General features: G+C 37.0%; 2 protein-coding genes across 2 annotated transcripts in view; one reads left to right on the top strand and one right to left on the bottom strand.

Moving 5' to 3' along the window:
* Nucleotides 1-3447: 3447 nt before the first annotated feature.
* The window catches only part of LOC122717789 (nuclear migration protein nudC), a 110573-nt gene continuing 86109 nt past the window's right edge, over nt 3448-27911 (top strand). The window contains exons 1-4 of the mRNA XM_043942182.1: nt 3448-3597; nt 3704-3781; nt 3903-4121; nt 4206-4391. Coding sequence (XP_043798117.1) covers nt 3523-3597; nt 3704-3781; nt 3903-4121; nt 4206-4391 — 558 coding nt within the window. The 5' untranslated portion in view covers nt 3448-3522. The remainder of the gene's footprint in view (nt 3598-3703; nt 3782-3902; nt 4122-4205; nt 4392-27911) is intronic.
* Nucleotides 4807-22679, bottom strand: LOC122717790. Its single transcript, XM_043942183.1, has 4 exons — nt 21825-22679; nt 7078-7260; nt 6364-6628; nt 4807-5875 (listed from the first exon to the last, which is right to left on the bottom strand). The coding sequence occupies exons 1-4, from the start codon at nt 21888-21890 to the stop codon at nt 5850-5852; spliced, it is 540 nt and encodes a 179-aa protein (XP_043798118.1). The 5' UTR covers nt 21891-22679; the 3' UTR covers nt 4807-5849.

A 27911-nucleotide genomic window follows, 5' to 3' on the forward strand; every position in this document is an offset into this window, starting at 1 on the left:
CTTATCTGCGGCTACACTGTCGAACCCCGCTTCGACGATCTCTCGATTAACGAGCAAATTGGATCCTGGTTCCCGAAACGCCCCGGGTACAGATGCATCGCTTCGATCCACCTCCATTAATTTCGTCTCGACCTCCTCCTGATTACCTCGCGCTTCCAGGATTACCTGGACCATGGCTCAGGTCCACAGATTTCTGGCCTCGAATGAAAGAATCCGACCTGACCGCAGACTTATTGTTACTACTCGGGATACGATCTCATTAAAGAAATTGCTGTTCCTCGTTTAACATTTTCAATCTCGATCGTACTTCCTTTCCTTACTGACTCAGCTTTTCCGAGGCAGATTCTCGTCTCTTTTTCTTTTTGGATGGAAAGGATCAGAGAGAAAATTACTTAGAAAAATTATCAGCTTTTTCTTCTCTATTTTCCTTGAAAATAGTTTTACGAAATAGGATGTCGATTTCGTAACTTTTGTAAAAATTATTGAGTAACGAGTTCAAAAGGATCGATTTTGTAAGTTTGTGAAGCTGAATTGTACAAGTGCTGACATCTGTGCGTGGCAGTGGCAGTCAACTAGTGGAAATTATACGCTCGGTTCAATAACGCTATGGTATGTATCTACAGAGCAGTTTTTTGATTATCGATGAATAATTTTAATATTATCTAATTTTATTTCCCGATTTCTTTATATGGATTTACCTTTTGAACTTCGGGAAACCTTTCTACTTTGGATTTAAAAGCAACGTGATGTACAAGAGTCTTCGTTTCTTCTATTCTTTTTGGAGAACGCGGGGTATAGTATTCTTCTTCTTCTTCTTCTTCGCAATAAGAAATTGCATCCAAGTATATCTGTGGTTTCATTTTTTTTGCGTAGGTATATTTGTAACGCTTCTCCGACTCAAAAGCTAAATTACCGGCATTCAAATTGTAATCACTAGGTCCTGAAGAGGAAATGAACGACTCTCTTGGTAAGATACCAACAAATTATATTCGATTGAAAAATCAGAAACGTAACAGAATTAATTAAATTATGAAAGAAGATATTAAAAGATAAGAAAAGATCTTACCTGGTCCAAAGTGCGTAGGATCTTTTTTAAAACGACTAGCATAAGAACCGAATGGCGCAGGGAAAATGGAAGATGTACATTTTATAGAATCAATGGGATTGTATGTACCTGGGCCAGGTATATCAGAATCTATATCAAGGAATCTCTGTAACAGATATCTAGCGATGATAAACTGTTTTGAAAAATTATTTTAAACGATTATACCTTGGCACTTTGATTGAAAGGAGCTGGTTCAACGACAAAAGTATCGCATTTGCATCTGTTCTTAGAATATTTGTCAAAAACACTCTTTATCTTGTAAGCATTTGGTGCTGGCAAATTCTATATGCAAAGATTCACTCTCAACATCAACATTAATTAGCAACAAACTCGTGGATTGTATTTCAAAATTATTTTCTCTTCAATGTAAAGTCACCTCGCGCATTTTTACTCTATACAATATATCGAGGCTACGTGGCTGCCAGGAAGTCATTCTTTTCATTTCTCTTATCTTCTCGTCGTATATTTGACTGGCTGTCTTCTTCGTTTCGTATTCGTAATGTCCAGGGCCCGGAGTTATAAAAGGTTGAGGCTCTGTTCTTCCTGTCATTCTGCTCCAAAAATTACCTTTGTACAGTAACGTGGTAGCATTTGTTTCCTGAAAATTTGATCGTAGATTTGAGAATATTATAAAACGTGACGATATTAAAAATTTTTTAAATGAGAGAATAATCGCTTTACTCCTCGATGGATATTGTAAAAATAAGTTGGCTTTTTCTTTAGAGGGGGATTTTTCACGAAAACACCGTATTCATTAATGTCATATCCTGTATAATCTTTGTCTGGAATCGATGTGGCCGTTGGAATAATCGAAGGAGGGGGTCGTGTTAGCCATAACTGTGATCCGTCATCAAATTTTCGTTGAATAATAATTTAATAATATTACTCTTTATCGAGAAGGTTAGATAGATATTACTTTTCCAGGAGGACCTCTCCACGTGCCAGGATGAGATCTTATTTTTCGTTTAAACAAAGTCCCAGAAATGTCATAAATTGGACCTGGTGCTCGAGGTATCTCTTCCTTAAATCGAATATCCCTAAAATCAATGCTGACTCCACCCTGTAATTTTTTAATTTTTTCACTACATCTAGATTTCTCTGGATCCAGTTTTGAAAATTTTAATTTTTATAAATATACGTTCTGGTATATGTTGTCGGGGTCTTAAAGTGTACGAGTCAGGTCCTGGTAATTCTGCAATATCTTTCGGCACGTGAATAGTTTTTCTTTCAGTTCCACAGAGAAAGGGCGTATACTCGGCTATACAAAGAATTTCGTTTTATATTTTATATAATTTTTATTTTACGTATTCTTAAAACTCTTATCTTGCAGGTTATTTAATTTCGTACCAAGATGCCTATCAGGACAAGTAACATCCGATATTTCGTACGTTCCAGGTCCAACTTTAACTGATGTTTGTGTGATTATTTTTGGAAATCTTATTGTCCTGTCGTACGCCATTATCTTATTTTAAATAAGATAATTATTATCCCAATTGTGATGATCAAATAATTTAAACACGTATAGAAAACGTATATGAACTATGTTAAAAATCGAAAATGAGTTACAATCGATTGTTCCACTTTACATCGACAAAAAAATTCATATAATAATGAATGCACTCCACGAGTTTACAGGGACCAATTGCTTTCGCTAATGAATCATCTCGGTGCAAGAAAAATTATTTGTTTGCAATAATTGTAACAGGCTGGGTATTCGCGCCTGAAGGACGCCGTTTTCACTTCTTTAACCTACTTTTTTATAATGTTCGCCTTGCATAAATTTTCGGCCGGGCCAGTTAATAATTTCGTTCTCGTTACGCGAAACCCATTAACGTTTTGACGCCGAAGTAAGAGATTATCGTTTGCATCAAATTGAAAACGATTCGCGGGCGCGCTCGTAAGGAAAGTGAAGGGTTCTACGAGGAACAACTTGAGTGTTTTGCAAGTGATATCTCTTTTATTGCATCATTCGTGGAATGTTGCGTATCAGCAATCGTAAAGAATTATCATTCCCTTCTGAACTTGGACGTTTTCTTGAAATTCGTGACTTTCCGAATAAATATTAGCTTTATTAACTTGTTTCATTTCGCTTGGATAAATTATATTTGGCTCGATCCAGCTTTTTAGGATAATAAAAATTTTTTCTCCAATCTTTTAAATTTCAGGAATAAATTTTATGAAAATGCAAAATGGAATTATGCGTAAATCATTGGAACATGTATATCCCTTAGTGCTTACGTTTAACGTGAGATGGCACAACGTGCACCGCTTAAAATCATGTTTGGTCGATAATTCGAGAGGTTTCTGATTTGAAACGTGGTGTGGCAATAAAGTGCGCTGGTTTCAACGTCAGTGGAGAATATTTTCTGTGATTTATTCGTGTATTGCAGTAAATTTTCTCGTAAATTTGGAAAATAATGTCGAAAAACGAAGAGAAATTCGACGGAATGCTGTTGGCTATGGCCCAGCAACACGAAGGCGGCGTACAAGAGGTGAGTATAGTTTCGTAGCCGGTTTAGGTTAGGGTCCACTTTGAGTAAGATTGTTAATTTTACGAATAATTCGAAAACTATTAACGATATATGGTTTATTTTACAGCTACTCGATACAATCTTCAGTTTTCTCGCGCGAAAAACGGATTTTTACACGGGAGGAGGTGAAGGAGCTGCAGAAAAGGTAATTATTCTTTGCATGAATTTGAGTAATATAAATGGTTTCATTACTTTTCGTGGACGTAATTCGTACGTTACTAATCGTGGATTGTAGTTCATATTACATTATTTATATTTTATTTTAGCTTGTCACTAGTAAGTTTAAGAAACATGAAGCTACAGCTCTTGCCAAAGCTGCCAGTGAAAAAGCTGAACGTGCAGAACAAGAGAAACGTCGTAAAGAGAGATTGGAAAAGAAAAAAAGAGAAGAAAAAGCTGAAGAGGATAAATTCAATTCAGAATCAAAGATTGTTGAGCTAACCGATGAACAAGCTGCAAAGTTACAAGAAGAAATAGATAGTAAAGTATGTGCAACTTATAGTTATCTAAATTGAAATTATATTTCTTCAATTGTATATATATATATATTTTTATTATTTTGATTACAGAAATCACTGAAAGAATCTCCTGCTGTTCCTGGCCCAAGTGGTGATAATGCAGAGAGCGCGAAGAAAGAGGACGATGTAGAAGATGAAGAGGAAGATGAGAAAGAGAAGAATAAACTCAGGCCTAACAGTGGAAATGGTGCTGATCTGCCTAATTACAGATGGACCCAGACGCTCCAGGATTTGGAGGTAAGTAATATTAATATCTTGAATGCGACTAGATTTTTTTGCTTTAAAATAGCAAATTTATTAATGAATATTATAAAAAAATTGAAATCCTTAAGAATGCTTTATTTAGTTACTTAATAGAATATTAATTTTCTTAAAAATTAAATTTTATTCGTTCAAATATTATTTTATTAATTTAGAATTTTATTATTTTATTCACTATTTTTATTTTCTTTATATTTCTCATAAATTAAATTTCGTCGTAAATTATATTCTAAAAGATCAAAAAAAAAAAAAAAACAAATTATATAACCTTCATTATAATTTCGTAAATAATTTCGTACCTTTAAAAAAACATTTTTTTTTCAATCTTTAATTTATTTTCATAATTAATTCTTAATAATAAAAAGAAAAAACACAAAGTATGTTGCAATATATATTATGGCAGGATAAAGGGAGAAAGGATGAAATAAAACAACATGATAATTTTCTTCATGGTTCGACAGTTTCTTGTTGAATCGACGATTAATTAATACGCAAGTAATATCACAGTTGTGAGTCAACGATCGACATCGACACGATCGTTGCTCATTTCTTTTCCATACATTCCCTGGAACACGATACCCTGACATATGTGGGATCCAGGTTTTATTTAGGCGTTTTTTCTGTTAGTAACAATTAAATAACGACCCCTAAAATTAACATATTCGCTTATCTTACTCCCATCTCGTCGATTGCTCCGAACTGTCCATCAACGTTAATCGAAGAAACGTACTTATGACTTACGAAATATTGCGCTGTATGACGACAATTTATCTTTTTAACGTATCGTCTTTTTACAATAGAATCGTTGTTAAATTTAATTTAAATCGGATTTAAATGAAATATTTAAATTGTTTTCATTTAAATTCAATTTAAATTAAAGAAAATCATTTCAGAATTTTAAGCTCGAATAGAGATAATAAACAAAATTAGGAATAATACAGTTCGCTTATAATTTTCTCGTCTGGCTTGATATAAAAAGAGAGAGGAAAATGGAAAGAAATATTGTACGAACAATTAATCGAATTTCAAGTGGGTTTCTGGCGTTAAGATAATCGATAACGGTTCAAGTTTAAGAATTAGGATCGCGTTCGTGCTATCTATACGGGCTTACCTAAAGCTAATTTATTACATGAATGTAATTACTGAGTTTTCACGTACCACACACGCTGAACACGGTGCAATACAGCCTTTGAAACTTTTTTCTCTGACAGAGAACGTCGTCTAATCGAGTCGTCCTAACGCTCTAAGTGATAATATACATGTATATTATAAATATACGAATAATTTCGTGATCGAGAATCCTAATTTTAAACGCTTCGAAGAAATTTCTTTTGTTCCTGGCCCCAATCGTTTTCGTTGCTCCTTCGTTAGATTGTTTTGCGTAGACTTCTAAAGGATAGCCCACGATCACTCGACTTGCCACCTCCCGTCGATCTAGTGGTACTTGTCGCGAATTCTCACTGTAATCAAAAGTAAAAGGCACCGGAGACTGGTGGTGGAGACTAGACTTAGAAACGCTCTACGTGGTAGCATTGTTAATCTTTCGTAGACTGAGTCATTATCTTTCGAATTTCTTCCTCTTCTCTCAACTTTTTCTTCGAATTCTTATCTTTTCTTAACTCAACGATCGTATAATATTATGATATAATGATCGTATAATATTATGAAATATATTACATTCGAATAACTTAGTTGATAAATATTTAACATTTTTTTTTTACATCTTATAATAATAAAAAACTTATATACAATACAAATCTAGACTCGATTCGTAGAATTTCTTTAGATTTTTCGAAAATTATATTTTTCGATAGTACAAAAATCAAATTTTGATAACCTAAGATATCTACGAATTTTGATAATCTACGAAGATTAAAGCATCGAAGAAGAGTCTCTTATCAAAAGATCGGGGTATCGATCAATTAGAATCGCTACAGGAGATACTCACTTTCCATATAGAGAATCCCAAGCAGCAAACCGACCATGAATAGGAAGCTCATAGTGCAGACGAGCACTGTGAGCTGATTTCTCGCGCAGCAGGACTTCCTGTAGACGGTGGTCGGTCTGCCTAGGCCGTTCACCACGGTGAAGTGGGTGCTGCTCGCCACCGATGCAGTATCCATCTGTTTCGGTGCTGTCACTGTAGGTGGATGTATGGCCGCGAGATTGGCCAGGTTAGCGGCTGTCAGGAGTAATGTGCCCGATGCGGCACTCTGTAACACGATAGTAACGCAATTCGTTCAAAATTAACTATTTAAATCTAAACTTGTACAAGTAATTACTTAGCTTTCTAGATAATTAGAAACGAATAATTAAATGTTACTAATCAATTAGATCAATCGTAGAATATTAATTTAAAAGTACCAGGACATTGAGAAATTAATTTCATTCTGATTATATCATAGTTATATATAAGTTATATATAATAATATAGTACAATATAATAGTTTATGTGAAAGAATAATATGAAATAGATCTTGGTCAATCTTTAAGTTAATATATATAAATTTTCTCTTATATATATATTAACAAATTAACAAGTTTAATTCAAATGTAAATAACCATTTACATGATTCGACTCGAGAAGAATATATCAAGTCTTGATACTTGTGATAGCACAATAATAAACCAGATCTCGAATAACCCGTTTATCCCCGCTTACGTGTGTGCTGGCTGTGGATCCTTGCGACGAGGTGGATCCTCTGGACGGCGAGTTTGGGTGCAGATGATGAGCCCAGCTACCATTCTCGCTGTCCCTCTCGCTTCGTCCCACCAAGGACGGCCTTGGGATGTGCCAGGAAAGCGGGCTGCCCGCTACCGCCGTCGTAGCCGCTGTCGCCTCGATCTGAAAGCAACGTAAATCGACGTGAAGTTTTGATTGCATAACCGATAATGTCGCGCCGATTACGCTTCTGCCTTGCCCGCATGTCCTCCACCTGCAACCGCGTGTTGTTTATCTGTCGCCACACAGGGAACGTTACGTTACGCTTTATACCGCTTTATCTCTGTTTCATCTGTACAACTGCCAACCTCGTGGCCCGATTGACCAATATTGAACAACAACAACAACAACAGTATCGAACAACGTGTTCAAACCCACGCACGATATTATTCGCAAGCATTATTCGTAAATGATACAATTCTCCCTCTCCACGATTACGGCGCAATTTTCACGTCGATACTAATTAACACGACGAAACAATTGGGAACCTTAGACCATAGACAACTTTCGCGTTAACCAACCATTATTGTGCTCTCTTCCCGTTCCCTCGTGCTTCATAAACAAACTCTACATACCGGCAAACACTCGTTTTCGAAACAGTGACGCAACCCGTCATTGTTCTAGCTCAGTCCTCGGTCTGCGGGTATCCGTATCGCGCGGTTTCACCGCGTCCAAATACCAACAGGTATATTTATATATATACGATGCACGGATGATGATCCGACGAAACCGTGTCAGAAAAAAAAATTCTCAACGCTCGATGATTCCTCGAACGCAAGGATGGTGGAGGGCGTCGTCCATGGAAATAGAATAGAAACGGTTCCAAGAAGCTGGAAACGCGTCATCCTTCCATTCCTCGTAGCGCGCGACGCACGATCGACTCGAAGGCGAAACTCGCTCCCCTCGCTCTTCTGAAGAAGGAATTTCGGGGGACCGTGTGTATATGCTGCTCCCAGCATATTCCGGTTCGATCGTTGCACAACGTGCAGCTCTCGAATTCCAACGGCCGCGTCGTCGCCGTCTTCCAACTACTCCACACGTCGCCGTCGCGTTCGTCGTTTTCGTGGGACACGAGGTGCACGGCCGCTCGTTCAGGGTCAGGCCTGGAAGAGAAACGCATTTCCGCGACTCCGTTGACACCGGGCTCGTGCGTCGATTACACGTTAATTGGCCATTTTCGCACGTAAATCAGCCGCGTTTCGCGCCAACTCTGCGGCCCACCTTCGCTGGCCACCGCCCAAGGTCCGGTGCCTCTCTTCTTTTTTCTTTTTTTTTTTTTCCTTTTTCTCTCTCCCTCCCCTTCTCTGTCGTCGATTTTTCGCTCGCCATCGATCGAACGGGGCCCTCTAATGGGATTGCCGCCCGACCTACGATTCATTACGCCTCCTTTCGGGCGTGGCCGTATTCAGAAGATAACGTGGAAGCAGCCTTGCGCCGCATTTTTACCGACTGTTGCGCACACCGATCTTCCGGAACTCGACCACCCGCGGACCTCGAACCTCTCGATCGGTTCTCATTGTTCCGGCTGCTTGACGTCACTGTGCAATGTGTGTGACAAGATATTTCGGTTTTATATATATATATATATATGGAAATATTAAAATTCTTAGATTGTTCTTGTTTGTCTGTGTATTGCGTATTTGAAGGATATAATAACAGGTTGCTCGTTTCTCGAGAATTCTTTACGATATTTAATGATATTTAATGAAAGGGTGGTCGAAGATTTATTAAATGACGAAAGAAAGTTATTCTTTCCTTAAATATTAATTTATAAATTAACGAATCTCGTATCATTTAGAAATAAAAAGTAAAGAAATAGAATTGCAAGTTCAATTTGTAATTAATCATCGAGTAATGTATACAAATATTTCGAAATTATAATTTCAATCAATATGTAAATCGTACGAATCGCCATGGAAGATGGTTGGAGGAGATGGTTTGCTCGCGAAATTTCAAACGATCGCGTTGATCCACATTGCGCAAGCTCCTAGACAATGGAGGAGAATGGCGGCTATGCATTTGTCGGAATCGAAGTTTCATAACTGAATCTCGATACCCGACGGCGTGCTCTCGGTGACAGGTATTCCGAGCCGGTATATCTCGAAATTTTTGTCGGCGAGAAAGAGCGAAAGAGGGGGAGGGGTCGAAGAGCGAGCAAGAGGGAGAAACGCTCGAGCCTCTTGGAACGGAGACCTCCTCTCGGGATGGAGAGAATGGGCGACGCTCAAAGAGAGGCGTCGTTAAGAATTTTTGTGGAATTCAATACACTGGTCAGCCTCGAAGCGCCGCACCTGTGCTGGGCCCGGGTAACGCGACACTCTGAAACTCCCTCATTCTTTTTCGCTCCCGTTTCTTCTTTCTCCCGCAAGGGGGATGAACGGCTCTGATTCCTCTTCATCTTCACTTTACGCCTCGATGATGAGATAGAAAGCTTAGAATGCTTATCGTGGCAAAAGATTGATCTTGATCCCTCTTCATCTTTTTCTTCATTCTTTAAAGAAGGCTCATAGTAGCGCCATTATATATATATATATATATATATATATGTGTATAAAAGGATGAAACATTTTGTCTTTTATTTTTTTTGTTCATCTTTCTCTTCGAAGATAGGAGAGAAAATTGTTAAAAATTCTTATTCCTCTTTGTCATTTTCTTTAAGATACAATAGAAGAATGCCGTAAAAATTTATTAAGAAACGTTATCTCATCGTAAAGATGGGATTTCGCCAGGTCATCGATCTTTGTCTTTTGATTAATCTTGACGTCCATTTGACGTCATTGTCTAGATGTTAAAGGTGGTCAAAAAAACATGAGCATGCTTTAAATAATTGATTTTGGGAAGTTCCTTGGATGGAGCGTCAAGAGTCATCTCGTTTTATTACTGCTTCTGACATTCTTTTTTTTTTTTTTTCTCGATTCTTCAGCAATTATACAACGTTTCGGTTGGAATTCGACGTCATTCGAGAACAGCTTGGCATATCGATTCGTCAATTTGCATGCACAAGTATCGCGAGGATTATCCAGGAATGTCGCGTCAGTCGATACTTTTGGATACGTTTTCTTGTTACCGATATCTCGTTGGGTGGATCTCGATCCAGAGCGTCCAACGAGCTCGCGGATGCGTGAAAACAAGCGGTTCATAAAAAGATATATGTTACAAGGTAGCGATAACGATAAGATTCCGTGGTTTGACCTTGTTCATCCTGTGGCGGATCGCTTTCGATGAAACTCGAGGAAGAGGAACGATTCCAGTAATGGCTAATTCCTCTTTCGTAAATCGAAGTTGGTTTGTTGAGAATTTGTATGCAGAAAATTTTAATTATATTTATTTAAATTTATTGAAGATTGAATATAATATCCACGATATTCCATGAATAATTCTATGAATAATTTAGAAATAATTAATAGGCGAAGGAATGAAAGATGTGACGTATTAGGTCTGAATAATTTTGCAGATTTTAATATAGTATTCTAAGAACTAGTCCTCTCGTTTTTATTTTCATACCACGAATTTTTGTGACGTCCGCAATCCGGTTTATTAAAAGAAATTCTACGACCGACGGGATTCCCAATGGAACGATTTTGGGGATGGTAATCAAGGAAAAAAACGTGTTGTTCGAGAATTTATAAGAACGTATCCGCGAAAAAGCGCGATATTTATTAAGGAATTTCAAATAAAATACGTGAATACGAAATCGAATCGTCTGGTCTCTCGTTAGAACGAGCTATCTCTTCTTCCAATCAACACCTACGAACCAGATCTCATGTTATATACGGCTCGCCCTTTACAAATTTAAATTTCTCGCCGATATTGTGCCGATATATTTTGCAAAACACGATCGATTCGTTCCTCCAACTCGGAGCTTTTTTTCCCCACTTTGACATTTTCCAATATCCACTCATATATACACTCTCGCGATGATTCCCAACAATTTGCAAATAAATCGATGGAAAATTTGTTATTAACCAAAGAATGTTCCTTCGATGCACAACTTTCTATAACTAGCGATAATTTTCATAATCACTTCTAGCTACCCCCTACCCTCCAATCTTCCTGGATATTATTATTAGCTAAACCGTCTGACCCGCGATCAAAGCAATTTCTATCGATTTTTAACGCATCGTTTCTAACGCTACGTGTCACCTGATAAACATCGCTCGTATTACATTACGATTACATCGTTCAAATGTTACGTGACATTTGAACGTTCCCCTGATCGATACCTGAGGAAATTACGAACACGATTATTACCACGCGCGTAATATTAGTTTATCCTGCCTACTCGTTGCTGTTGTTTCGCAGAACAACACTCGCCTCTCTATATTTCTCCAGGTTTCGTTCAAGGATGAACACTTGACGTGCAACTCAAGTATCATGATTACGTGTACCCAAAGTAACTGATTGTTGCCCCTCCCAACAATGAAAAATTAAAAATAGGGATCAGATCATCCCCCCTAATCCAATAAAAATCGTAGCTTCGTGTAACGCGGCGACAACCTATCATTTTCCAGCGTAAAGTATCGGGGGTAAGGGAGGCAATGATTTTAATAACACACAAGTTTCGACACTGTCTCATTTCCATCCGCGCCGGTGTTCGAGCGCGGCCCGTTTTCACACCGATCTCGTGCCTCGTTGCCTCACAGAAAGCATAAATCTAAGCCCCGTTTGCCGCGATCGTCTACATATTTTGCAACCCGTGCCGGGCTCATTACATCGACGATTGCACGCCGCCTCGTTCTCTGTTTACTTGCATTACTTTACTGTAATGGAAGAAAAACGAAGAAGATCCCCCCCTCTTCCCAGATATTAAGATGTCCGCTTTCGATATGCTCCCTTCGTATTAATTTGTAATAATAATAATCGACGATCGATGGATCCCTAGAGATCGTCCTTGAGATCGTTTCGTTCGTTATGGAGTAGACGAGAGAATATCACGATTACATGAAACGAAAGGAGATATTCTCGCCGCGCGTGAAACTGTTATTGGCCTCCTGTTGCGCCTAGCGAAGATGAGGATTCATTGTGAGAGGTGGGGGGAGGGGGGCAAAATTGTTCGATAATGGGTTATGGAGACTTTGTTAACGGGAATTCGTGTTGGAATTCTTGGCGCGGAATTATTATTCGAGAAGGAACGAGGAAGGAAGGTCCTTAGCTTGGTCTTTTTCAATCTTTGAATCATGAATCATGAGATTTTTGGTGTATTTAATAGGTGACGAATATCTTTAATATTTACTTATTTTAATTTATGTTCGAGGTATTTTGTTTAAATCGTTTCGCTCGAATAATTTGCCAAATTATCGACGGTACAAAGAAATATTTTAAATAAAAGTTAAACGATCTTTTTGAGAATTTGATTAATTTTTAAGTTTTTTTTTAAGTTTTAAGTAAGCATCATAAATTTGCATTAAAATTATTTTCTACGGAAAAGTATTGCAAGTTAGAAAATCTTTAATCTTTAAAAGGAGTTTTAACTCGAACAAAAATTTATCACGTGAACAATAAGAAATCCTTCTTGTGTTGAAACCATTCAATTATTATTTGAAATATTTCTTATTCGAAGATATTCGAATAGATTGATCTTAATTAGATTTCCATAATTTATTTTAATATTTTTAAAGCTAAAAAATCTTTAATTTAGATGATTTAATTCGAAGAAAAATTATAGATATTTTATTTTAATATTTATATTATTCAATTTTCGATCAGTAATTCTTTAGTACAGGAACAGCGAAATTGCATGCATTTTTTTAAAATTGTTAATCAATAAAAATGAGAAATTTTTGACATGGACACAGAAAAAGATTCGTCATCATTTTGCTTTGCATTTTGGTTGATAATGAAATTATAATTTATGAATCTAAATTACAACGATCTTAGATAGATTTGAAAAATTTTTTATTGGAAAAAACTTCAATTTTAAGTGAAAGAATATATTTAGATATTATTTGAATATCTTAAAATGTAACTCGGATAAGATTAGAAAATACTGGTCTATCTATGAACAACTAAGTGGCAGATTTCTTAACGATCTTGTTTAATAACCTTGACGGCCATTTAGATGTAATAACGATCGCCAAGTAATTGTCTCTATAGGTTATATTCACGATATTCGCCAGACATTACCAGGGATTGCTTTCAAATGCTCTTAATGATCCCGGATGCAATTAATCGTAAATATAATGGCGTGCTTTCGCGCAGCTTCCGCGATGACAATATTCTGCTCAACTTCTCTGCTTTCTGCAGACTCGCCCTCAAGTGTGTCGTTCGTCTCGAAGAAGTGTGAAATGCGGATCGTTCAATCCGTATAAAGTGTCCTTGTCATTTTCCTATTTCCACGAGGTCGGCCTGATTGCCAATTAGTAGTTACCTCACCTATTGGGAAGTGGTCGATCGATCGAAATGAGATATATCGTGTTCTTGGTATAACAACTCGTCATTGTGGAATATTTTTGTTTCTGATATACTTAAAACGTTCTTTCGAAGGCAAATTAATTTTTGCCGATGAAAGATGGAACGATTAGATGGATCCAATTTTTTAAAATAAAATGGAAGTCAATTTTCTATGTCTTCTACTTTTAATTTTAAGAATTTTCTAATTTCTCAAGTAAGAATTTTCCAAGTAAAACCATTTTTATCGTAATTGGAAATTAAACATTTAAGATAGATTAGATAATTTTTCAAATGAATTCTCTAAAAAATGCTTTCTTTTTTTTTTTTTTTTTTAATAAAACGTATAAATGTCTCTACGCCTCCCATTGCAATGCAAATTTGAAATTACCAGCACAGAGATAATAAGAAACGTTTTTTTTTTTTGGAAACTTTCCAATACACGTCCAATTCCGTTCTCATTCACATGCAGACAACAAACTTTTATCTTCTTCAGGGTTATTACCATGACTTACGATCATGGCACAATCTCTTTCTCCTTTTTTCTTTTTTTTCTTTTTTTTTCTTTCTTTCTTATATCGACCAATAACTAATTCATTAATCATTAACTAATATCCGCTCCACCCTGTTGAAATTTTCTCAACGGCAAGAAAGCTTGTTTGTCGCGTATACACGAGGCTCTTGACAAACATTATGAATAGGTAGAGAGAAGGAAAGTCGTAGCGTTACACGGAGAGAATCTTCGAGAGTCGGTGAAATAAAGAAGACGTTCGACGAAGAGGAAGAAAGCCGTTTCCTGAACCGATCGCGCATCTCTGTTCACTTACAACTCGCTTATATATATACATATATATGCATCCCTGCGTGCGTGTTTCACGGTTTTCACCTCGCAGGACGGACGAGCTTATCATCTGCGCGATAAGCGACCTGTGTTGTTGCAACGAGTCTCGAGGGATTCTTAAAAAAATCGAAACGCCGCGCTGTTCCACTTCCGCGAGCCGGCTGGGACCTTGTTTGCGAATCCACCAGCCTCTTTCGTAATGCCGTTGACACCGTTTTCGAACATGTGGTTGAGGACGAGAAACGAAACGTGTGATAGATCGATACTTTTCTGTTAAACAAAGAAAACGATATTATTAATTCTGATTCATCGATCGAGGTTAGTGATAATTTGGTTAAATTGATTTTTGTATAAATATATTCATCGTGATTTCTATATTAATTTCTCTCTCTCTCTCTCTCTCTTTTGGATAAAGATATTTCATATTCAGAGATGACCGTATTTGGTGCGTTCAATTTGATAAGCTTTTAACAGATCCAAAAATTTCGTCGTTTCATTTATTCGTATTTGAAATATCTATGAATATTTGCCATTTATTTATTTATTTCTTTTATAGATATTTCAGTATCCAAAAAATCCTGATAATTTGGTTAAATTGATTTTTGTACAAATATATTCATCGTGATTTCTATATTAATTTCTCTCTCTCTCTCTTTCTTCTGGATAAAGATATTTCATATCCAGAGATGACCGTATTTGGTGCGTTCAATTTGATAAATTTTTAACAGACCCAAAAATTTCGTCGTTTCATTTATTCGTATTTGAAATATCTATGAATATTTGCCATTTATTTATTTATTTCTTTTATAGATATTTCAGTATCCAAAAAATCCTGATAATTTGGTTAAATTGATTTTTGTACAAATATATTCATCGTGATTTCTATATTAATTTCTCTCTCTCTCTCTCTCTCTTCTGGATAAAGATATTTCATATCCAAAGATGACCGTATTTGGTGCGTTCAATTTGATAAGCTTTTAACAGACCCAAAAATTTCGTCGTTTCATTTATTCGTATTTGAAATATCTATGAATATTTATCATTTATTTATTTATTTCTTTTATAGATATTTCAGTGTCCAAAAAAGTGATCCTGATAATTTGGTTAAATTGATTTTTGTACAAATATATTCATCGTGATTTCTATATTAAATTCTCTCTCTTTCTCTCTCTTCTGGATAAAGATATTTCATATCCAGAGATGACCGTATTTGGTGCGTTCAATTTATATAATAAGCTTTTAGTAAACCCAAAAATTTCGTCGTTTCATTTATTCGTATTTGAAATATCTATGAATATTTATCATTTATTTATTTATTTTATAGATATTTCAGTGTCCAAAAAAGTGATCCTGATAATTTGGTTAAATTGATTTTTGTACAAATATATTCATCGTGATTTCTATATTAATTTCTCTCTCTCTCTCTCTCTCTCTCTTTTGGATAAAGATATTTCATATCCAGAGATGACCGTATTTGGTGCGTTCAATTTGATAAGTTTTTAACAGACCCAAAAATTTCGTCGTTTCATTTATTCGTATTTGAAATATCTATGAATATTTATCATTTATTAATTTCTTTTATAGATATTTCAGTGTCCAAAAAAGTGATGATCCCATAAATTTATCGAATCTCGTTTAATTTCTTATCTTGTTGATTAATTTGATATTAATTAATTCGACTATCGAGGTACAATTTTCATGTTCTTTTACGTATTGTATTTTTATTAACGAATGGAACGATTAACCTCTGATTCACGTTATACAATTAAATCCGAGTATTCCAGGTGAACCATGGCATCCATCTTCGCGATGGATCAACATTATATCATCGAGCATATGCGCGCAAATTTAATTAGTCCGAGTGATTTACACGCTTCTTTGCTCCTTTCAACCAGAATTCGCTCGTTTGTCTTCATTAATTCTTTCTCGGCGTGTATCGTCCTCGGTGATCCGTCATGAGTAAATGAGATTCTCGCGTTGCGTGTAACACGATTCTCTTCGAAATCCCCTTCCTTTTTTTTTTAAATCCACTTCTGGATCTTTGAAAACGCGGATCGAAACGCGCAAGCGAGAAATCATGGTTGATCCTGAGGAAAGATTACGATTTCTAGGAAACGATGGACACATATCATAACGAAAACTTTCCTTCTCGTTTATTCAACAATTCTACGCTTTTTAGTTCCGAACTTTCGACCGCTTTCTACTTCCTCTCGCGCGAAAGATCGATATTCATCTCGCGATCGATAAGGCTCTTTTTTGTCAAATATACACAGTTTTAAAAACGATCTCGAATTGATCTTCCTAAACTGCGACGCCTTCTCCTCTGATATTTTCCCTTAACCAGAAAGAAAAAGTGTTCGTTTGCAATCTATAAATCAACGTGACGCACAACGCTATAAATAAACCTGTTGGGAATCCATTGATTTCATAACGGCCAGGTAATTCTGTTCTGCAAATTATTTTTCAACCCATCTCTCGAAATCCACCTCGGATCAGATTCGATTTGCTACACGATAATAACACGATGAGACGATGTTAAATCTTCCACGATCGAAATGTCACGATCCGGAAGAACCTATTATTAACGTTCGACAGGGACCTTCTCTAGGTCGTCGTTTTAAAGATGGCCGCCTCCCCGGCCAATTTGCATTTACGACGTATAAATAAAGAATCTTCCAAATTGCGACATCGTGTTCTTTGGAATCTAACACTGTAATCTAACAAACAACGTTTGCATATCTCGTTATTCCTCTTATATATATATGTGTATATAAAATCTGTCTCTCCTGTTTCTCTCCTCTATTTTTTTCTAAGATTCAAAGATTCACAAGATGTTGGACGAGTATAAAAATAACGTGTCATCATCATCATCATCAGATATCGACAGTTGTACAAATGATAATAGTATAGTAATCGGATGGAATATCTTGTACGATAATTGTTCTTTTTTTAAATCGAGATTAACGCGAGATTGGTGTGTTTATAGATATAATGGTGTATTAACGGTCAAAGTCTTTAGACACAGAATGGAATATAAAGATTCCGTTAGAATACTTGACGCCTCGAAAGAGAGAATGAAAGTCGGCACGCGTCGCTTCTATCACGTAACCTAACGAAATCTGTTTCCTTAATGAACCGAGGAGAAGAATTATATAATTGCCGACTAGTTGTCGCTGGTGTTTCAGCATTCTTTTGAAATCGTTATTCAATGATCGTTTTCAAACAACAGAGATCGAGATCGAGTATATCGATATTTATATTTAATCTCTTATTATTTGGACGGAATAAAATACGTTTCTTTGATCTTCTTTTCTAATTTTCGGACGGAATTTTCATACTTTCTTATTTGTTCAATGGAGATTTTTATGGAGAATGATATCTCGTCGGGGTAAACGCGTACGTGTAAATGTTCGAATCAATGTCGCGATCTCGTGAATTCCTTCCCCGCGGCGACATTTACATGCAACAAGAGAAAGCACTCCATATTGCAAAATCGATTTCTCTGCTTCGACCTTAGACGAAAACACTTTTCCTCTCTGTCGAACCTTGTGCTGGACCTTGATCCTGCTAATTCGAAAATCCTATTTCTCGATTATCCTTTGTGCTTTTATGTGTCACGTTTAATGTTTTCTTTCTTTCTTTCTTTTTTTTTTTTTTTTTCAAATGTTTAATTTGTTAATTTATGATTTATTTTATATTTCATACAATCAAGAATCACTCAAAAAATATTTTACGATTATTCATCATGTTTTTAATGAAATATAGAAATAGAAGAAATAAAATACTTGTCGTTGATGCTTTTAATTATTATAAAAGTTAATTAACACCGGTCATAGATTGATACATGGACGTATATGTATATATATATATATATACATATACGTCCATATATATACATATACATATTTTTGAGTCAAAATGTATTTTTATTAAATCAAAAATTCAATTTAATGGGGAGAGAGAGATATACATTTATATACATACGAATGAAACGAAATAAATTTTGCGAAGGAACAACGCGCTTTTCAAAATTGCGGACAAACAATCGTGTTGTCGATGTTCACCACGAAGACAAACGAGTCTCTCAGCAATCAAGGTGGAAAGTGAAATCCACGAATCCGCACGAACTCGAGTTCCTCTTAAGGTCAACGACTGAAAATTGTTTTCGCACACTGATTAATTAGTACTCTAATCTCCCGTATACACACACACACACACATATATATTTCCACTAATCCATTTCGATACACCTTCCTCCACTCTGAAAATTCTAATAAATTCGAAAACTTATTAATCGCGTTTCTACGATAAAGAATAGTTTGGATTATAAATTCGAGAGTCGAGAAAAAAATATCGCTATCACTACTTTAAAGGCGCCATTTGGTATGCGAAGGTTATCGATATCGATGATAATTCGACAAATGAAGGTTCTCTTGTAAAAAAAAAAAAAAAAAAAAAAAAAAGAGAGTCGCTTCTAAGCGATTTGCATTTCATTTCGGAAATATTAAATTATCAAGAAAACTCTTTCCAACGAATTTTAAATTATTATTAAGATAGACCACTCGTGCTTATATTATATTATTTTTATTGCTCGCGTTCCACAACCTCGAATCGCTTCGTGCATGACTAATCTTGCTTATTAGGCACGTGATATTTCTCGATTTCGTTTCCAAAGTTCGTTTCACAAAAAGACGTCTCGTTTCCAAAATTCTGATGAAACGACCTCGTGCGCGTTCCAAATCTAAACGTTCGATCGCGAGAGATATCGCGATGACGTGCAAATGATCGATAACGAAGACGAGATTGACATAGACTCTTCTTCTTCGTAACCTAGTTACAAAGTATATTTGTAAAATCCATTGAATCAATCTCAATCAATTGTATTCGAAAGACGGTTTGGAGACAGTTGAGCGTTTCTAAAAATGTATATTTCATTTTTGACCTTTCTATCAGAGTTTTTTTTTTTTTTTTTTTTTTTACGAAAAAATTTATTATACAAGGTGAACAAGAGGTGGATAAAGAATAGCCACCTCTCCAAGTCAAGTTTCTTCTCTAATAATCGTGAATTTTAAATTAAAAATTGTGGAAGACGAGCTTGTTTCACAAGGGTGTAACATTTCAAAATATCCTGAATTCTTCCAAGCTTCGATCGATATTTAACCTGTGAAAGTTCTCTTGAACTTAATCTTGAACTTAGTAACCTACTTTATGCAATATCCTGTGCAATCTGCACTCATCGTTGCATTACGCCACATTTGCATTTGTGTAAATTTTAATATGGATACGTGACACTTCTTGTTAAAAGTTCATTAAGAGAAAAAAATAAAAATAAAAAAAAAACACTTAGTTTATATAATTTAACGTAGAATTTTCAATTTGATCTATCGTAATAGCCATAAACTTGGCTTCGTTCAAGAATTATCATCCAGAGGTTCGCTAGAAATTTGCATTGAGAAGCAATCGTAATCTGGCTCGTAAACGTTAAGAAGGTGAAGAAATTATGAAACGCGAATGTGAGAAACGGCCTACAGGTGGATAGTTACAAGCTTCTACGGAATTATGGAAATCCGTTTTTCAACTCGAGTTACATAGTCTACTTTTATCCCATGACGCCTACATGTCTCGTTCCGATCATTTCTTTCTCTTTTAAACGTAACAACCAGCTGTGCATTCGTTCCTTATATCTAAAATTATTTAAAAGTTTGAATCTATGGGCAACAAATATATTCCATTCTGCTAACTTGAGAGTATAAATTCGTTCAGTCAGTGGAGCATATGGAGAGAAAAATTGTTCATATTAACGAATCTTTGTTGACTTGATATGAAACACATTATAAATATATCTTCATTTATTCCGATGAAATAAAAAGATGGTTAAATGATTTACACCGATTTAAGAATCATAAGTGTAAATCACGTCCAAGACATTTTGAAAAATTTATATTTATGAGTTGGTATTTAAAAAAAATATATTCCCCGACTTTACAACAGAATTATGTTGATTTCAATTTTTACATTGAAATAAATCATAATCGGGTAACTTAAAAGGAATATTATAATATAATTCCATTTATTATCGATCAAACTTACACTTATGAATCTCCCGTATACATAATTGAAATTCGAAATGATCGATTCACAGAATAAAAGTTTTTAAATTAATCGCACTCTCGAGAGACAATCCTCGTCCAGTTCCAATACGATTTCAAACAATTAAAATCCATCGAAGATGATATTATAACGTAAAAACTCTCTCTCTCTATCTCTCTCTCTCTCTCTCTCTTCGACCGTGGTTCTCGACGCGTTCGATTTTTCGTGGAAAGTTTTCTCACGAGCAGCAGTCGTCACGGCGACCCGATTGCACAATACGCGTGATATTGCAATTCGTATACGCGATTCGTCGCCATCGTGTTCGCCTTTCGTTATTTCCTACGAAACATATCTCGGAACGAATATATTGTCCTTCGTTTCTCAACTAAAAACGTCTCTTTCTACTACTTAACCGCGGTTGCAAACCCTCCTCGGTTTTGCGTTACATAAACGCAAAGCGGGGCTGGTGGATGGGTGTCGGATACTTGTTAAGTATTCGCGGTGAACGGTGTTGCGCCGTTTATATATATATATATGTATACTCACGCACGTTGCCCGTGAACCTAAACTGTTGAACGCCTTTTACCAGGATACTTGGATCGAGGATCCGAGGATCAATGATATTACGAGTTCTCTAACGTTCTATTCGATAATCGTCCGTTGAACCACGATTTCCGCACGGTAATGTTAATTGCATTTCAAACGGGAATAGCTTTTTCAGACACTTGTTGCTTCCTATTCTAATTATGCACGATGCATTAAATCAGAAGAATTCTATTTCCTAGTTGGATAACATTGTGAAATTTCGTTTCGCGGACTTCCTTAAATTTTACACCTATTTTATGTAACCGATCCAGAGTCGCTAATCACTAGAAATCAGAGAGCGATCACGAAAATTTACGATTGCTCGCAATTTTTTTTTTTTTTTTTGCCTATTCGTCGAAAATTGAGTCGTCAAGTTGTCGACTCGTTTTTCATATTTTTTTTTTCATCCGACGAATAGTTTGTTTACCTTATTATTGTTTTTATTATTATTAATATTATTATTTTCTTTTTCTCGCAAAGAGTTTCCCGCCAAATTGGTTTCGACGTGGGCCGAGCTCATCTTTTTCGCCGTGAAAGTCCGATGGAATTATTTTATAATTCCCGATTAAATCTCGTCGAGTCGTAGGAATCGAGACTTTTGAATTGCGGAAGGAAGGAATAGAAAGCAGCTAGGATAGTTGTTACTTAGAGAAGGATCGACAGACGTTCCGCGATACGGTTGTCTTGTAACCGGCCTATCATTTAAAACATCTAAAACACAACTGGGACAAGGGGAATACTCTCGAGGAAGACAATAATTGGAAACTATATATAATTCACTTACATCAGGAACGAGATCCTCGCGTCCATCGTTGGAGGCCTCTTCCACGTTGATTCGAATCCCAGACATGTTCCGGGGTATCTTTCTCCTCTTTCTTCCCTTGCCTTTCCTTCCTTTCTTATTACTTCGTCAAATCACTCCAAGACAAATCCCGCGACACACCTCTCGAGAACCGAGGAAGATCGATCTCCTAGGTCTCTAGAGAGAAATCCGCACCTAGGAGTTGCACTCTCCTTTCTGTTCCCCCTTCTATGATCACCACCGAATAACTTGGTGATTCCCCAATATATATATATATATAAATATTCCACAAGAAACCGGGATCAACCCCCCCAAAAAAAAGAAAGAATCTCCCTCTCGATACCGTGCTACGTGCCTCAACGATCAATCCCCAAGGAGGGGACCAGAGCCTAGGCAAGTCCCAAGGAGCGAGTCCTCGACGTCCTCGTCGAGTTCGTTGTCCTTTCTCTTTCTCTCTCTCTCTCTCTCTCTCCTTTTCGAAACACGAGAGCAGAAGCAACGTGTCTCTCCCTAACGGAGTACCTAAAGCTTCCTCCTCCTCCTGCTCCTTCTCCTTCTCCTCCTCCTCCTCCTCTTCTCAGAGAGTCGAAAAATGATCGTGCGCACGAATTCACAGACGGTGGGCCGTTAGGCGATCGCCGTGTTGAACCATGAAGAGATTATATATGTGTATATATATATACACGCGTGTGTGTACGCGTTTGCGTGTATATTCGAGTTTCGATCCGCGGTTTCCCTACCGTTTCCTCGCGTTTCCTCGCGGGAGTACCGCACGCCGTGTCGTGATCGTCTCTCTCGCACGCGTGCGACTAGAGCCGCCGCCACATCTGGCCTTTGGACTGGCTGCCACCAGTCGGCCAGATCGGTTTTATACCTTCGTATCTCCCACCCTGGTGAGACGAGCGAGCGCGCTCACGGCACGTCGATCCTGCACGCGGCCAGCTCTCCGCGCGGCACACACAACCGAGAGGCCGAGAGGATCGATCTTTTTTTCTCTTCCTCCCCGGATATGTGTATGTATATATATATATATGTATACAGGCGTTTGTATACATATATATATATATATACACAGAGGCAGAGGTGCACAAGGAGGAGACGGCGGGTCTAGGCGCAAGGACGAAGCGGGGAATAAGGAAAGGGACCCGATGAGAATTCTGCTCGCCGAGCCCTATCCAGTCTCTGCTCTGCCGGCCCTGTCCTTTCTCGGGATGAAAGCGCGTCGAACGATCGATCCTCGCTTATCTCGATCATTTTTTCCCTCGTTTGTTCGCAGTTTTGCCCGGCTTAAGAGGAGCAATTCTCTCTGCTTTATCACCTTTGGCTTGTTTCACGAGCCCCGTTCGAACTCTTTTTTACGAAGGCGTATTACTTTTCGATGGAGAGGGCGATCTTTAATGGCGATTCCTGACCGGGATTGCAGATAACGCGTGTACACGATACGCTTTCTGCGTTAAATTCTCGATGTTATTTGTTAAATTATCTCGAATTTCGATACGCGTTTTTCTCTAATCTTGCAACCGAACGTTAGATTCCTCTCGGGATGATTAATCTTTTTACAGTGGGCAGAGGAATGATAGCGTGGGGCGAGTCCTTCTGCCCCTCGCAAACCTGTTTCCAACGTTTTCGTGCAGGTAGGAATGTATTTCTCTCCTTCTCTCTTGCTTTAATCTCGCTCACGGATGTTTTAACGATGAACAGGTTACGGGGATGGCGCGACAGGCGAAGGCTTCTTCGAGAAACAGCGCTTACCCCCTTGAAGAAGACCGCAAAACATGAGATTAATATCGTAAATTGGAGACATACTTGGAATATTTTCTTCCGTTCTTCCGTTTATCGTTGCACACCGGTGTTTTAATGCAATGCAATATTTTTCAATAACATCGGTGGTGCAGGTCATGCGTCAGATTTCCCTAGGATCCCTTTTCAAATCTGAAAATTTTAAATCTCTTATCATCTAACTCAACGTTTTTCGTAAATTTATAATTAAAATCGTGTTCTCTATTCTATTCTATAAAAATATCGACAACAATTTCCCACAGAAGCTACTTGCTCTCCGCGAAGGGGAAAAAAATTGGAGAAGTAGTTCACCACAGGCACAATATTCAACTCGGTAACTCTAACATTTCGATTAAAAAAAATGGAACTCGTACATAACCAGATCCATATATCAAGCTCGGTATCACTTACTCTAGATCTCCGCCAGGCTCTCCCATGGAAATACCGGTAGCAATTTTTCTTAAATCATTCTCTGTATCCCCGAGGAATCCTAATTGGACTGGAACGCACCCGCGCCGGCAAAGAAGGAGACCGCGCTTTATTAGCCGTCGTCGTGTGCATATAATCCTCGTTTCATAATCGGCCGATACAGGTACGAACCACGTTTGTTCGCGTGGGAGGCAGATTCCCAGCCAGGTAATCCCGGCAGGCAATCGTATCGCCGATAACGTCCCATTAGAACAGGAATCACGACTTCGAATCCGGGTCACGAGAAGCGGCTATGCCGATCGCGTGCCGCCGCTCAGGCGATTTACCGCGTTAATGGCGGTTGTGCGTCGTCGAAACGCTTAATCCAACGTTTGATCATCAACGTTTCGAGAAATCGAGAATCGAATCATCGCGATGGAATGCCGGATAGGCGCGATAATCGAATAATGCACCTGTCAGAAAAGTCGGCGATTCGTGGGAAGGCGCCGATCGAAACGCCTTCGTCATCCTCACGGCCCAAAGTGTTGGAGTGATCCTTTGCTCGAGCTGCGTTCTCACTCGAGGCGATTCGTTACTTGAAATGAAGAGGATTAACTTTGTTATCTTGTTATGTTCTATTAGGGCCAATTATTGTCGAATAACGAGATATTCTTTATTAAACGGTTACGGCAAAAATCAATCATAATTTTATTATCATTTCATTCCAAAATTTTTTAGCTCGCATTAAACAGATTAAGATTAAATTTATTGTTTCGCAGCAATGAATGTATTATTATTTCCTTCGTATTTTAAACTTATATATTGATATAATGTTTGACTATTAAAAATTGGAACATTTATATAAGATATATTTAATTGATATTTAGGATTTGTGATATATATTTATATTTTATTATCATCACAAAGGGATTTTTCTACTATTTTATATCAGAAATAATAAGTTCAATCGATATCGATAAAGTTTGTATTTTTTTAATTGCTCGATGATGCAGGAAAAAGAGATCTTCTTCGATATTTGAAACATTTCATTTATATCGAGGCAATATAAGGATTTTCTGACACGAATAAATTAACAATTTCTTAAAAAAATAAAATCGAACTGAACTGTTTCTAAACTGTTTTTCATTCGCGCGCTATTCGTAAGGTTTCGTGGATTTTGCCAGCCAGTTTCACGCGCCCTTGAGCCGCCCGGCCAAGCTAGGATTCATCCTTTAACCTGATCGTTGTTGCAAATCCTCGAAACGATTTAATAGTTTCTTGGAAAACGTTTCGTCTCGGCGAAGTCTTAGTCATTCGCGTCTTCTGCGGCGAGGACATCGGCTGCGTGTTAACCGTGGCGCGGGAATTAGATCGTTGTTCGGGTCTCGTCGCGATTAAATATTCCGCTCAGGAGCCAGACAGGAGCTCGATTCGCTCTATTTCTGGCAAGGACTGACGCCGCTTCCGCCCTGGCCGCTTCCTTTTCAGCTTTCCATGATCTAACGAGGCCGAGATCTAGCGTGTAACGATCGCCAGAGATCCGTCAAAGGGACGAACAACTTGTAGCCTTCATCTTTTTTTCAAGGTAAGAATGTAGTTACGTGTCTTACGCGTCTCGATTTAAAGGTTGGATTTCGTATAAACGTCAGACGCTGTATGTCGAGTATTACAAATATATGCGAATGCATATATATATAATATTTTTCTAAGAAATTTATCTAATCTAAAAATCGTGGATTTAATTAAAGTCTTTATGTAGAATATAAAGAATATACACGAAACTATTTTTTTTATCAACAGGAAATCTCTTTGAAAGCGAAAGTGAAATTCATATTGAAAAGGAGATAAAGTAAAATCTTTTCGGAAAAGATTATTTAATTTTTAGCGTTTTATTATTCTGTTGTTGTGAAGAAGAATTTCCAAGCAAAATTGTTGTTAAATTGTATTCAAAAGATAAAAAAAATAATTAGATTTCGTTCTCTAAAAGAGATTTCTCGACAAAAAAAAATGTAAATTTTAAATTACAGCATTTTTAAAATTAATAAATTTCCCTATAAAATATTGTACGAATACTTTCTGAAACCATTGTACATATCCAAAATTTCCACTAGAATCAAACATTTTTTCAAAAAAAAAAAAAAAAAAACATTTCAGATTAAATCTTTACCAATTCAGAAATTTTTTTCCTGATCTATCAAAGTAAATAAAATTAACCAAACAGATATATTTCTTTCTTTTGACTACCGTTGAAATGCTTGTAAAAAAATTTCATAATAATCGATCGTAGTTTGCCGATTAGAGCGTTTTATCGGCGTTTTTTTCTTTAAAGTTCATTTTTTTGAAACGAAAACCTGGCGCGTGCCTCCTTGCTCGTGCATTTCTCAGGTGCAAACCTGACCTTCCCCCTACGGTGCAAGAGCACCGGCGAATTGTGCGCGGATTTTTCATAATAAAGAGAAAGGCATCGACGAGGCGAGATATATATTATTGGGTAATCGCAAGGCTGCGTGCACGCCCGCGAATCGCGCAAAGATAATTGGTTAATCGGTTAAACGAGCCGTTACTTAATCGGATACGTAGCTGGAAAGGTGTCGTGGATTCCCTGCTCGCGGTTAATTCGATCCTTTTCCGTGCTTTGTCCTCCGCGCGCCAAGAGAAATTGTGGAAAATGTTCTTTTTACCTTGCTCGACTCGCGTGCGATGCATCTCCTTTATATGCGAATTCACGTGTCTTTTTTACCGGGAAAGGAGTTTGCTCTTTTCGCTTCCTGTGCGATTCTTCCGATAGATATTTCACAGAGAGTGAGTTAAGTCGAGTCAGTTGAGGGAATTTCAAGCAACGTGCTCGTTGAAATTTAAGTAACAAAAATATGTAAATATATTTTTTATTGTTTATCGAAATGACAAAAGCAAAGAAAAATAAGAATTATAAGAAAAAAAATCCAAGTACTTCTCTTTGACGTTTTCAAAATTCTATCTTAACAAAAATTGCTAAAGAATTATTGCTAAAAGGAAAAAAAAAAATGTAGCTTTGAGATCGAAACAAAGTCTAATTATTACGATACTAATAATTGATATTAATAATTTTTCGAAATTTATTTGATGAAAAATAGATGCCTGTACGTAATATTCTTTCATAAAATAAACGAATCATTTTTTCTCCGGTGAATAGAGCGACTAAGCTTATTTCCTTCGATTGTTTTGTTGTTAAGATGCATCTTCGTAATATCGTGACATTGTTCGTTATAAATGCAACGGTATCCTCTCGAATGGCAGATCTTGGTCGAGATTCCCACCTCGATTCTTCGCCTCCTTTCTTTTTCCCGACGTAGTCGTAAATCCATATTGTGCCAGCCGAGGTGTAATTCCCCCTTGTCAACGCGCGGGAGCGAGCACGCGAATTGTAATTAAAGTTATTAGTCGCGTTTCACAATTTATGATTAATCGTGAACCCGCGATGTTATTTTTGCCACACTCGGAATCGATCCATTATCGAGCGTGATCTTTAATAAAGACACGTATGCAAAAAGTATAATCGCCGATTCGATCATCGTCTCATCTAAATCAGCGTGTAATTACTTGCGATATATTTTTATTAATTTATCACGTGTCGAGGGTTATTATTATATATGTATTATTATATATGTATTATATATGTATTATATGTCGTATATATATATATACGACAATTTTTTTAGATTCGAAGGCGAATATAATAATAGGTTCGATGTGAACCGACATTAATCCCAAAGTTAAAAATATAATTCTTCGAGATACGCATCTTGAAGACCGTTTTTTCCTTCATTTATACCGTGTCATTCCTTAGAAAAATTCGATTTACACACATGCTATAATTTACCATGTTCGACCGTGAAGGGTTAC

This window comes from Apis laboriosa, unplaced genomic scaffold, assembly GCF_014066325.1.
Source record: "Apis laboriosa isolate Shangri-la unplaced genomic scaffold, ASM1406632v1 scaffold58_cov148, whole genome shotgun sequence".
Classification (NCBI taxonomy): Eukaryota; Metazoa; Arthropoda; class Insecta; order Hymenoptera; family Apidae; genus Apis; species Apis laboriosa.

Bases quoted from the DNA above. Each gene is read 5' to 3' on its own strand.
- LOC122717790 (XM_043942183.1), bottom strand. From the start codon at position 21,890: ATGTCTGGGATTCGAATCAACGTGGAAGAGGCCTCCAACGATGGACGC. The intron at 7,261-21,824 runs GTAAGTGAATTA...CGTTGCTTTCAG, and splicing joins GCGAGGATCTCGTTCCTGAT to ATCGAGGCGACAGCGGCTAC. The intron at 5,876-6,363 runs GTGAGTATCTCC...TTTTGATTACAG, and splicing joins TGGGATTCTCTATATGGAAA to TGAGAATTCGCGACAAGTAC.